General features: G+C 38.6%; 1 protein-coding gene across 15 annotated transcripts in view; it reads left to right on the top strand.

Moving 5' to 3' along the window:
* Window positions 1–12,578, top strand: part of DMD (dystrophin) — a 1,138,094-nt gene that overhangs the window by 1,072,295 nt on the left and 53,221 nt on the right. For all 15 annotated transcript variants that reach the window (XM_075097793.1, XM_075097785.1, XM_075097765.1 and 12 more), the window contains 3 exons: window positions 4,915–5,116; window positions 8,433–8,518; window positions 11,068–11,225. In XM_075097793.1, the coding sequence (XP_074953894.1) occupies window positions 4,915–5,116; window positions 8,433–8,518; window positions 11,068–11,225 (446 nt within the window). The remainder of the gene's footprint in view (window positions 1–4,914; window positions 5,117–8,432; window positions 8,519–11,067; window positions 11,226–12,578) is intronic.

Genomic DNA, 12,578 nt, shown 5'->3' with positions numbered 1-12,578 from the left:
ATCCCCTACATATTTCTTACCTTTATAATCTTTAGCCTGGTATTTTCACTGTGCTCATTACTGGAGCCACGTCCTGTGTCAGCCCCAGCTTTACAGCTCAAGACCAAATGAACAGGATTGTAGTGTGTTGGGAACGGTGAGAGTTTGGGTGAAATAATCACTGCAGAGCTGGAGTTGCTAATGCTTTGTTAAGTTGGATCTTGAACCCTGAGGGGTTGTTGCCTTTAAACAAATCGTCACAGTAAAGATGTAGCTTCATTTTTCCCCAGGTTTTGGTTACGTGCACATGTCTCTCATCAGCTGTACATTAGTGATGTGCATGTTCTAACACTTTAATTCTCTCAGCTGGTGTATGGTATTCTACCTGTCACGCGAGTTACGTTTCCTCTTCAGCTTATCGTAACCTGACAGCAAAATAATTTGCTCATAGTTTTCTTGGTAGGCCAATCAGTTGCCAAAACAAGCAGTTTATTAAGCGGTACAATTTGGAGGATTATTAAAATATTTTAACATTCACTATTCGACATTCAGTTACAGGGTTAAATTTCTGACACAGTTGCAAATGTCTCAACTGTTGATTTATCTCAAGTTTGGATTTGTGCTCACATGCTTTCTGGAACCATGTCAAACCTCGGTATTTTTGAGCATGTTTGCTTTTAGGTTTATAAGCATGGGTGAATTCCACTAATGAACAGACTTAATTTCTGAATTTATAAAAAAATACAAAGAAAGAACGAGGAAAGAAAGGAGAAAAATAATAAGTAAAAAGTCTTGTAACATAATGAAAGATTTCAGTGTGCATGGAGTGACAAAGGATGAATTATGCTGATCAGGAATACATCTTTCCATGGCACAGCACTCCTGCCACAGTCATTCTGGAAAGGTATTGTAAAGAAACTGGAGTGACATAAAGTAAAAAGTATTCAAAATCAGTGCAGCACTGAAGTAAGCAACTAAAAGTTTTGGAATTACAGGCTCCTCTAGCTGGCAGCACACAAGTGTAACTTGTAACAGGTTTTTTATGACTGAAAGTGCAAAACCTTGCGTCCTATTTTATCTGTGTTACCCTGACTCCTACCACTGAATAATTCTAGACTCATCTTGGACTTTACAGTGTGGAATTGTAATTATGCCCTGAAGTCAGTTCATCTCTTGAGGTTACACTTAGGTAGATTTTCTGAGAATGGATGTTTTCAGAGACATACAGTGGCTCTTACACTGATTACTTTAGCACATTCTTCATACTTGTATCTAGGGAGAAGTATTTAAGGAATTTGGCTAGCAGTCTTTGTTCTTACAAATATTTTTGCTTGGAGACACCATCATTGTATTTGTGTATTCTATGATTTCAGTGTCGCCTGTGAACTCTGTTTAATTAGATTTTTTTTTTTTTTTTTTTGAAAACCCAGCTTATTACAAAATTCTTTTTCTGCAGTTTGGCACTGGAAGAAATAGAGCTCTGTGCTGGGTTTCAGGGCTCCTATGCATAGCCAAAAATCCCTAAATTCCACTTGCAGTAGGTGCTGCTTTTAGCTCTTACTTTTTATTTCAGTTTTTAAATTGCAGGAATTTAAATATATATTTATATAGGTATATTCTTTTCTTCAAATGTCATAAAATCAGAGCAGTTTTGTCTACTGAAGAGCACTCTAAAGATGTGTGCACAATAGAAGACCCACAGAAATGAAGGTACTGCCTGTTTCTTAGCGGCAAGAATAGAAAAATTTTTAAAAATGAGCTATTCTTAGACTTACTTCTCGCTTTGTAAATCAGCCCAATGAGCATTAAGGCACTAGGACGTTAAACTTAAAGAATATGCAGAATGGTAATCCTTAACAAATAAATGCTTGTATATTGTGTAACTTCAGAAGAATCTAATGTGTGGCTCTATCATCGCAGCCTTCGAAATTACTGTGGGCATGCCAGGTGTAACTATTGCACCGTTTTTTTGAAACATATGGTTTCCTTTGATAATCACATCAAAGCATGTTGACTTTCTTGTTTTGCTACTTTTCAAAGATCTGATCTTCAAGTGCAAACCACATCTGAACATTGTGATGTCAGTAAAATGAGATGTATTCACAAACTTTTCTTGGAGATGCAGCAAAAGAAAAATACTCAAGAACTTGTTAGGGTGCTTTTTTCCTTCAATTTTATACAGACTAGATTAAATATATTTTTTTAATGTATCAGCCAACAGCAGCAGGTTATGGAGGAGATGATCCTGCATTCTGGGAACACCATTAATACTTTTTATCACCAGCCATATGTTGAGTTTTCCCCAGGTTCAGTATATGACCTCCACAGCATACTTTCTGCTGCCTGTTAATTGTCACTGCTGTCCTCCAGTGGGTTAGTTATTCCAGGTCGTCTTTTATACTTTTTCTGCAATCTGGCCACAGGTTGGTGTCTAGTTACAAACATCCTAACGCTTTTTTGTCTTGCCTTAGAGGACAAAGAAATATTTATATAGGTGACTTAGATTTCAAAATAAGCTAGAAGCTACTGCTCACACAGATTTTTGAGTCAGTTTTGGAATTTTAAATAGAAAAGAACAAAAGTGTGACAGAGAACCCACAAAAAGTACGAAGAATAAAGTGGTATGGTTTATTTCAATTAAAGCTTTGCAAATCACTGAATGGCAATGAATATACAGCTCTTCAATACATATCTGACTGGTGGGGCTTGTCTTTTGAAAGTCTGTCATTCATGTGACCTCCATATTTGCTTTCAGGAAAGAAATATGCAATTCCTCATTCTGGGAGAGGACCCCCACACACTTCTTTAATCTTGGTGGGAAAGATGCAGGAGGAGCTTAACATGGCGAAGGCCAGAGCCTTTCATAAAGAGAAGTTTCCTAAAGCAGAACGTGGTGGCAAGCATGTGTTATTAACTTCAAGATAGGACAGGAGGTTGATGAAGAGCAGTGTGAAAGGCTTTTCAGAAATTGCTGCTTATTAGTGGGAAAAGCTTTCACAAAGCGGAATGACCTATGTTTAGCAGTAGCTGCATATATAATTAAGCTGCCACTCAGATGCCTGAGGGGTTCATTTAATTACCGTTGATTCATAGTCTCAAAGGAGCTGAGAGTTCAGCCTAAAGCTCGGAGTTAAAGGTGTTGTGAAGGCAGTGCTCTATTTCCAATTTGACTAATAAATTATTAGAAGAAAGGCGTCTTTCTGAGACTCTTAGGAATGGGTCTGATAAATATGCTTTTGCGGGATATAACACTGACCTTAGAATAGCTATATTTTTATATGCTAGCAGGTTAAATATAACATTCCAAAAGATTTTTCTTGTAATAAATATCTATATGCTAATGTGGAAAAAGTAAAATTCCAGTAAAACCCTGTACAAAACCACAGATTCAGAGTTAAATTTCTTTTTATAATAATGGGGATAGCATTCCAAGCTTTTCTTATTCACCTTAGCACTGGCTATGTCAGGCCCACAGGATGAAATTTTTTGAAGTGCTTAAGGGATTTAGTAGCAGAAGTCCCTATTGATTTCCAATGAAATGTATACTCCTGAAATTCTTTTGGCAATTACAAAATCCCAGTTTAACTCTCCATGCAGCATTGCCAAGCAGCCCCATGTGCAGCTAAAGTATTTTTCATCTCCACTAGGACATCAAAGGGTCAGCTTCATCCCTGATAAAATAGGATACTCAAGTGTGAATTTAGCAAATGTGCCCTTAAGATGGATGAAGTTCTTAAAAAAAATCCTGTATGGGGTTCTGCGTTTAGCCTCTGCACATTATTTTGGCATTACTGAGAGATGTTGCTTATCAGGACTCAATAAAACAGATTTTTATTCCAGTGAGAGAAAAAATGGTCTTGCAGTTGCGTCAGTTCATTTCCCAGTTTTGTGATTAATTTTCTGGGTGATTTTGGGCAGTTTGCTTTGGGCCAGATCCTGCTCCTTCGAGTCATGTTGAATCAGGCTGCTTCCTTGGTGACTGCTCATGGTATGAGCAGAACTAACAGCATCTAGGCTTTAGTATTCCCATTGCTCACACCCTGGAAATTCACTGCAAAGAATTACAAAGGTTTTCCCTGTGGCAGCAGGAAGATCTGCGTCAATCATCTAATTTTTCTGATTTCTTTCGTTCTTATTCCTGTTCTACTTTGCAAGTTCTGTTTTGCCTTGGACATCTGAATTTCAGAATGCAACTGACTTAAATTGGAATGAATGCCGAGTTTTAAATCTCTGTGACAAAAAATTGTGTTCTGTGTTGACTGAATAAGTTTAAATGTGTCTTACTCCTTGAAGTCATAGAGGTCTTTATAAATGTAAATGCTCTACAGAATTAAAAATGGATAAATTTCATTAATAAAAACTGAAATAGGCCATTTAATGTTTCTGGCACCTTCTTACCTTCTTTTCCCTGCTCTCACCAGCGGAAAAGTAACAGAGAGGTTAATCCCAGTTCACTTGTGATTTGTTTGCATGTTCCTTGTGGAGTTTGGTTCAGTTAAGATTGCTCGACTTCTGTAAGAAACGAACGGCACGTCTCAGGAAAGCTGATTACATGTACTATGTTTAGAGCACATTTGGTGAATACAGTAATCAAATATTAGCTGATCTGTAGGAACATAAAACATGAAATACATAATTTTTACTTACATGGTAATTTATGTGTAATATGTCCACAGGATCCAATGGCATAGTAGGTACTTCACAGCTAAAAATGAAACAGATTTCACTTTTATAAACACTGCTTTCTAAGACCACAGCTGAATAAACAGTGCACCTGTAGGAGTCTTGAAACTAGTCTTGCACGTGACTTTCAGAGGACATTAAACATCCTCTGGCCAGGCACGTAAGCCAAGGAAATTGTTCTATTTACTTTTTGCGTATGGGTAATAACAGCCAATGTTTCTTTTGAGTCTTTATTGTGGTTTATTTTAACAGTGGATCTCCTGAGTCTGTCTGCTGCATGTGATGCCTTGGACCAGCACAACCTCAAACAAAATGACCAGCCGATGGATATTCTGCAGATCATTAACTGCTTGACCACTATTTACGATCGACTGGAACAAGAGCACAATAACCTGGTCAATGTTCCTCTCTGTGTGGACATGTGCCTCAACTGGCTCCTGAATGTCTATGACACGTATGTATGGATGCTGTGAATACGGGGTGCTCAGGAGCTTTCCCAACAGCACGAGGGGAAGGGGAAAGGGGTAACAAGCCGTCTGCCTCGTTATAAAATATATATATTCATATATATATATATATATATATATCTGTTTTAGACTTGAAACTGAAAAAAACAGCAGTTGAAGTGAAAGTTTAATGGTTTAATGTTTGCATTTGGCTGAATCAGTACACCTCTTGGTTAGGCTTACCAATCCTAGCTTTATTAAGTTAAGCAACGAGAGGGCTGGAAAACAGAACTTCTTTAACAGATTTGTATGTTCAGAGCAATTCTGGGACTGCATGTCCTCAGTAGGTCACAGCTTTGCATGGCTTTTTAAATTTATTTAGGTAAAGAAAGTCAAGAGAATTGTCAAGAAGCAACAGTATGAACACCACCATATAGACTCATGCATGTGTCTATACTTCCGGATGTTAAACCTTTGCAGACTTGCCCATTTTCTATAGCGTTCAATCTATAATTCTTGTTAAAAGATGGAAGAGGTTCATCTCTAAGCTTAATATGCTTACAACCCTTAGCAGTCAGGAGATTTGAGGAATACTTCATGTAAAAATTAATTTTTAAAAGCGTACCTAAGTACAACAGAGTAAATTTACGTTGAGAAAATTTACGAGTATTCCTATTCAGTGGGTTAATAATGTTAATTTTAGAATAAACCATTCATTTTGTATATGGTGAGTTTAGTGAAAAAAATATCTGTGGAAGTCTTTACTTGTGGTTTTAAGGCTCTTACCAGCTACCTTCAGCCAGACTGTGATAGGATAAACATTTATGTACAGAAATGGAAGGACATGGGTCAATAATTGTATTTCCATTGACATTTTGAACCGTATTGAAATGAAGTGCCGTGCATTGTTCTTCTATGCACCGTTTATCACAGCGGTGAAGCTTCAATGATCACGTACCAAAAAAAAGTACAGATTTATAGAGTCTCTTCCTGCAGGATCACCTCTGATAAGCCAGGTGCTTATAACATCCTCTGCAGCAGCTGCAATATCCTGTGAAGTGGATTACCCGGATTACATTATATTTTTGCATAGTGTACCGGTAATAGGGAATGGGGCTATATTCATTTAAGAGCCAGGTTTTATTTGTTTAATCTGCTTTGGTTTTCACAGAACTGTGATCCACTTCTGATTTATCATCAACTATAAATAACATAAACAAAGATACTCAGCAAGAACCAAAAAAGATGTGCTCGGGATGTTAATCCAGATCAGCCACATTAGAGGCAGAGGGGGAACTAAAAGTCATTCCACAGGCTGCTCCTGAGCTGGACCGTCCGGTTTAGATTTGCCGTGTCCAGTCCAGTTTTCTTTATGTTGCACTGTGCTGAAAGTACAACATTAGAAATTATAATTAGCTGCCTCCGGGCAATTCCCTAGCTATGCTAAGGAGCTGCATATTGCAGGACACAATGAAACAGAGAGGTGTTTTGTGTGTGAGGAAAGCTCGTAGCTATTTTGCTGAAATTCAGGTTTGAATTACGCTGGTAAAAGAGGTGACCTTGGGGTTACATGTGTTTAGTTTTCATTGTAAACTTAATAGGCAGAGATCAACCAAAGTGCATAGCAGTACTGGAGACATTTAATTAGATGTACTGAATCTTTACTTTTCTTATAATTGAAAACTGTCATTTGTAAAGATATTAATCAAATTCACAGTCAATGACTGATCTAATTATGAGCACCAGCTCTGCAAATCCAACACGTTTCAGATTTGTTTTAATTGATCAGTCACTCATGCTCATTTGCTGTAGCATGCTAAATTATTGGTTTGACTTGGGAGGAGAGGAGAGGAGAGTGAACTGAACGACTCCTGATTCGTGCAGGTTTCAATTTAATATGCCTTGCAGGGAAATCATCAGTCTACATTCTTCTCTTGTATAATTTGCATGAGCCTGGTATTCATCAGCAGGAGTTTCTCAGGGCACAGATGATAATTAATTTGGAAAAGATTTGAGGGAGAGGAGTAAGAGGAGTGGAGTGTAGAAAGCAGAGGTAAACAACAAATGCTTCTTTGTGATGAAAAAAATGCAAGATTCTTCATAAAATGTTGCAAATTCTAAATTGGGCTTTGCAGGGGAGATGCATGGGTAAACATGCACCACTGGCTCCTAGAACACTTCTGTAGGATTAAAAAGACAACATGTATCTTTGTCGAATAGTGCAGCCTAATGCATGACTACGGCATGCCTGTACATGAGTGCTTTTATTTCCGGTGGTGCTCTTACTGGTGATGCTTCAAAACTGTTGATAAGGCTCTGCTTCAAAATGTCGATTTTAGGCATTAGCTTCCTATGTTGTGTATGTCTTCGTTTGTAATAGATGTTATGTATTTGAAACGCTATCAGGAATAAAAGTCTTGTGGGAAGCCAGCAGCTGGAATTAAATTGAGCTAAATCAGATGAATGAGAGAAGATGTGAAGGTTTGTTGTTGCATCGCCTGCAGCGCAGAGAGGGATGCTCCTCTCACAGTCGCATTAAAAAGCAAAAGTAATAGGGCAGGCACGTCACAAGGCAGGAAGGAGCACGAGGGGAAGGCTGGAAGCAGAACAGGGACTGATGTGGCGCACACCAGCCCCTTGGCACTGCGGCAGGACAGGTTTGAGTGCTGCAAGGAGGAGCTCAGAAACCACACCATGTTGTGAATGTCATGACTGTGCAGCCTGCCTGCCTTCTTGTGGTTTCTAGACAAGCTTCATCATCCACCTGAACATCTTACAAGAGTCTCTGTCATTGCATACTGCTGGCGGAGGCTGCTTTTTTGTGCCTGGCTCCTTCTCAAACAAGTCAGGGCAGGGCTGACAGACAGTAGGCAGAGACTGTCTGAAACAACTCCTGCATCACATTTCTAATTAAAGTGAAGTTATATTGTCTTTGGCCAAAGGGGCGGTTTCCTGTTCCGTCAGGGACCTCATCTTCTCTAAGGCCAGCAGCAGTTCATAGAGAAGCCTTTTCAAATAGGTGTAGCGTAAAGACTCTGCAGTCTTACTTTTGTCATAAAAAAGGAGGTGAGTAATTGTTTCCAAACGAGACCGTTTCTGGTTGGATTGCTACAACGGCGCTATCCAATTCAGCTACTCCTGTGGAACTCCATCCATATTTTATACTTAATTTCTAGCTTTCTAACCAGCCAGTGTGTGCTGTGCAACATGGTTCTGTGTGGGACTTCATTTATGACGACTACAGTACTGCGGTGAACTTCATTATAGTAAGCAAATTATGACATGAATGGATCATATGATCAGCCAATGTTTCTTTTTCATCAGGGGTCGAACAGGAAGGATCCGTGTCTTATCTTTCAAAACTGGTGTTGTATCCCTTTGTAAAGCACACCTGGAAGATAAATACAGATGTAAGTCTTTTGGTTTTAGTTTGTGTTTGTATTCTGTTTTCATTCCTCCTATTTATTTATTGCATAAACATTTAAGTAGCATACAGAAACATTCTTTTAGATAGTCCAGTGTGTTAATTTGCTCCACCTTGTACTTTTAAGTTACTTGTTCAGTGTGGTTTTAGGTAGTTTAGCACAATGGTCCCCAAACTTTTTTGATGATGCACCCTATTGGTAACAAATTTTTGAGCATGCAAACCCAATAGATGTATATTTATTTGTAAGTTATATACAGGTACTGTACTAAGATACTGTTTGCATTATCACACATACACAAAAATATACATTAAAAAGGCATGAGATAAAGATGAAATAAACAATTTTTTTTATTATCAGAACAAAAAATATTTTTTTCTGCACCACTTCTTTAGCACACCTTCATACACAAAAATGCACATCTACAGGACTTCTTGCATTACACCACTTTTAAAAAAAAATTTTTTTTTAAATGTTTTCCACAACATGGTCAGGGTCTTATTATGTATGTTGTGCTTAAATGTAGCTGCTATCTTTAAGCAAATACTAAAAGCACACAAACTTTGCATATTTTAACAGACTGAATCCTGAAATATTTGAAAAAATTCCACTCGAAGTTTGAGTTTTGTCTGGCTAATGAGTCATTTCATTAGTGACACTAGGATCAAGAAAAGATCTGATAAGTGTAGTTCTCAAGAGTAACTTTCTGGTTAAATTAACTGGTATCACTCATTCATGCATTTAAAAAAAAAAAAAACAAAAAACAAACCCACTAAAAAAAGAGCCTTCAAGATCTGACCCAATACCATAGCAGTTCTTCATCAATTGTTATTATTCTGTTCTTCTACTAATGATAGTTGAAGAACGCTAAAGAGAAAACAGACAGTTCCAACAACGGAGTCTGTGCGTGACTATGTATAATTGGATCAGATTTTAGGGCAGTCACTATGAATGTCACAGTTTAGGTCTCTATATGTTTCATGTGGGTGTTGTGAAAAAGTATTCACAACACAAAAAGAATCTTTCAAGAAAATTACTCAGCACAGATATATTTCAAGATGATATATCATCGAGGCTTATGAAAGTTTTAAAGGAAAACATTTATTCATATTTTATAGTCTCCTGAAGCATGTGTGCATGGTAACGCATAACCCCCTTTTTAAGGTTGCAGAACACTTAATGTTTTAATGATGAGGAAATTGAAAGCTGAATCGTTTGTGGAAGAGGAAGGAATCATCTCTGCCAGGCCATGGTCTGGCTTCATCATCCATGCCGAGTCGTAGCGCAGTTGCTGTTAGTGTTGCCACAAGTATGCGATGGGTCGCATTCCTTAGAATTTTTTCTACCGACACTCTCTAGCATAACCAAGCAGAGCTGGTGTGCTAGAGCACAAGTCTTCAGGTTTGCAGAGGTGATGGAATGGTTTATCCCAAAATTATTAATTATAAAACTAGACTTGGCAAGAGTGAGATTCATGTAATTAAAAAATAATCCTTTCTCTATCCATACCTTTATTCCTTTGGAAGAAAACAGGTGTCAAAGCAGCGCTAGGAAGGTTATCGTGAGCAGTGCTGAAGCTACTTCATAACTGTATCCCTGGTGTCGGGTGAAATATTAAGGCAGCTCCAAAAAAAGGGGCATTAATTTATTCTAGACACCTCTCCCTCTCTCTTTCTATTCCCCCCCCTTTTTTTAAATACTTTGAAAAATGAGGAGGATTTATTCAGGTCATGTATTGTCACAGGGTTATTACCAAATAAATATTTCAGTTAATGCTAACCTGATTTTTCCTATTATTATGAACTCAGAAACCTCCTCAATTTATGTGTAGTGTAACTAATTCCCACTCAGTTAAATTGAGCTTATGAAAGGATAGTAATTCTGTCCTGTAAGGATTCTTTTCTGGAATGATGCAGTAACAGAACATGGCTTCAAGTGACATTTGACTTCAGAAGTGAAAACTTAATGTCATATTAACATTCCCGGTGGGTGGCAGGTTCGGTCGTACTGTAATGTTTTTCTTGCATTTTAGAAATACTCTTGGATTAAAAGATCATGATATATCAGAGTTAGGGAGCTCTTGGTTTTCAATTCAACTCATCTGAAAGAAGTGGATTCTCTGGGTTGTACGTTGATTGCCAAGACTTGAAAATGTGCTGTATGTCATATGAGATGATTTTACTGTTAAACAATATTTTTAATACATTTATGTTGTTGTGGCTCAAACGTCCTGCTGTTTAGTTAGCTGTGTTATAGAATCACAGCTGCTATTATCAGTAATGCCACAGGTGCTGTGTTATAATTGCCTTTTTCCCAGGTACAAGCCAATGCTGCTATTAAAAATTGTCACTAGACTGCTTGTTTAACAGAAAAAACCCCGTGTTTATGGGAAGAGAAGCAGCCAAACTGAAGACGTACTTGTGTTCATGTCTGCCAAGGCTGTTGATCACACTTTGAAATGATGCAAACTTCTGCGTTATTTGCCATATCCCAGTTGTGATACTTTAGCACGGGTGTCCTTTTCCTTCCTCCAGACCTGTTCAAGCAGGTGGCAAGCTCCACCGGCTTCTGTGACCAGCGCCGGCTGGGGCTCCTGCTGCACGACTCCATCCAGATCCCTCGGCAGCTGGGGGAAGTGGCCTCCTTCGGGGGCAGCAATATCGAGCCGAGCGTCAGAAGCTGCTTCCAGTTCGTAAGTTCGCGTTTGCTCGGTGTTAGTTTTCTGATTTATATTTTGTGTCAAAGTAGCCTGTCCGTTCTGAAGAGGATTGAAAATCTGGAAGAAAGATGTGGGTACTGAGGGTCATTTAATGGTGGTGTTCTTTGGTGTATTAAACCGTCCCTTTGACGAGATGCGTTTGAATTAGCCTGTTTCTCTGGCCCTGGTGGAAGCAGCCCAGATCACGCTGTTCGAGGGTCATTTAATGGTGGTGTTCATTGATGTATTAAACCATCCCTTTGATAGGATGCGATTGAATCAGCCCATTTCTCTGGCCATGGTGGAAGAAGCCCAGATTATGCTGTTGCCCAGACAGCAAATAATTGTCATCAAGGCTTGTATTATAACTGAACCCTGCAAGCAGTTTGAGTCTTTATTGTAGCAGCTCCTGGTTTTACAATTTTCTATTGCCAGCAATAGATCACCATTTATTGGTGCCATGGAGGTGAACAGCAATGGTTAATCTAAATTTTGGCCACATATGTACCAGTGACAGCCAGGTGCCCAGGGGAGCGATAGGAAAGGAGCAACTGCCTGCAGTGCTGTCTAGGGGCGAGGAGTGCTCAGTGAGCTCCTTCCACTGCTTGAATGGATAATGCCAGTTTTCTGTAAAGAGTACTGAAAGAATTCCTCTCCTGTCTGTTGAGGAATACATGATGAACTGGAGTCTCTTTTTCAAACTTGTAAATTATTTAATCTGGGGAGGAAGAGAGTTAAGGGAATTATTCATCCTTATCCTAACCACCAGCAGAATACACAAGATGAAGACAGCTGCTTAATGAAAAGGTAGAGGAGGGGAGGTAATGTATGGTTTGTGATTAATTCTCAATGCATCTTCAACATTACAATGGAAGAAAAGTGGGGTTTTTTTTCACCCATCCCCTAACTATCGCTGGGGGATTTTTTTCTTTGGCTGGGGAGAGCTGTTTTCTTTTTTTGCCTGCTGCTCAAGTTCCATTATGTACTAGTTTCAGTTCTGTAGGAAGCAAAACACAGCAAGATTTTTTTTCTTCAGTGAATATTAATGCTTGGAAGTAGTCGTCTTACATACAGTGACTATGAAAAGAATCTAATTCTGAAATCACCACAAACTTCAGTTGTGATGGGGTGTTTGCTTTTGTACTTTTTAAACCTCTTTTGTTAGGTTAATTCTACAGGATTCACATTTTCCCATTTCCATCATTCATGTCTTGACCTTTTATAATTCTAGTCTGTATTTGATGCCATTTCCAAATGAATGTTTGGCCATAGCCTGGTTGGATAACCTATGCTGATTACCTATGCGTAGCAGCTTTGATAGCTGGGTTAGACCCTGCTGTGGCTTTC

Source organism: Phalacrocorax aristotelis, chromosome 1, assembly GCF_949628215.1.
Source record: "Phalacrocorax aristotelis chromosome 1, bGulAri2.1, whole genome shotgun sequence".
NCBI lineage: Eukaryota > Metazoa > Chordata > Aves > Suliformes > Phalacrocoracidae > Phalacrocorax > Phalacrocorax aristotelis.
Note: the sequence above shows the minus strand (reverse complement) of the source record. Positions and strands in the feature narration are given on the sequence as shown.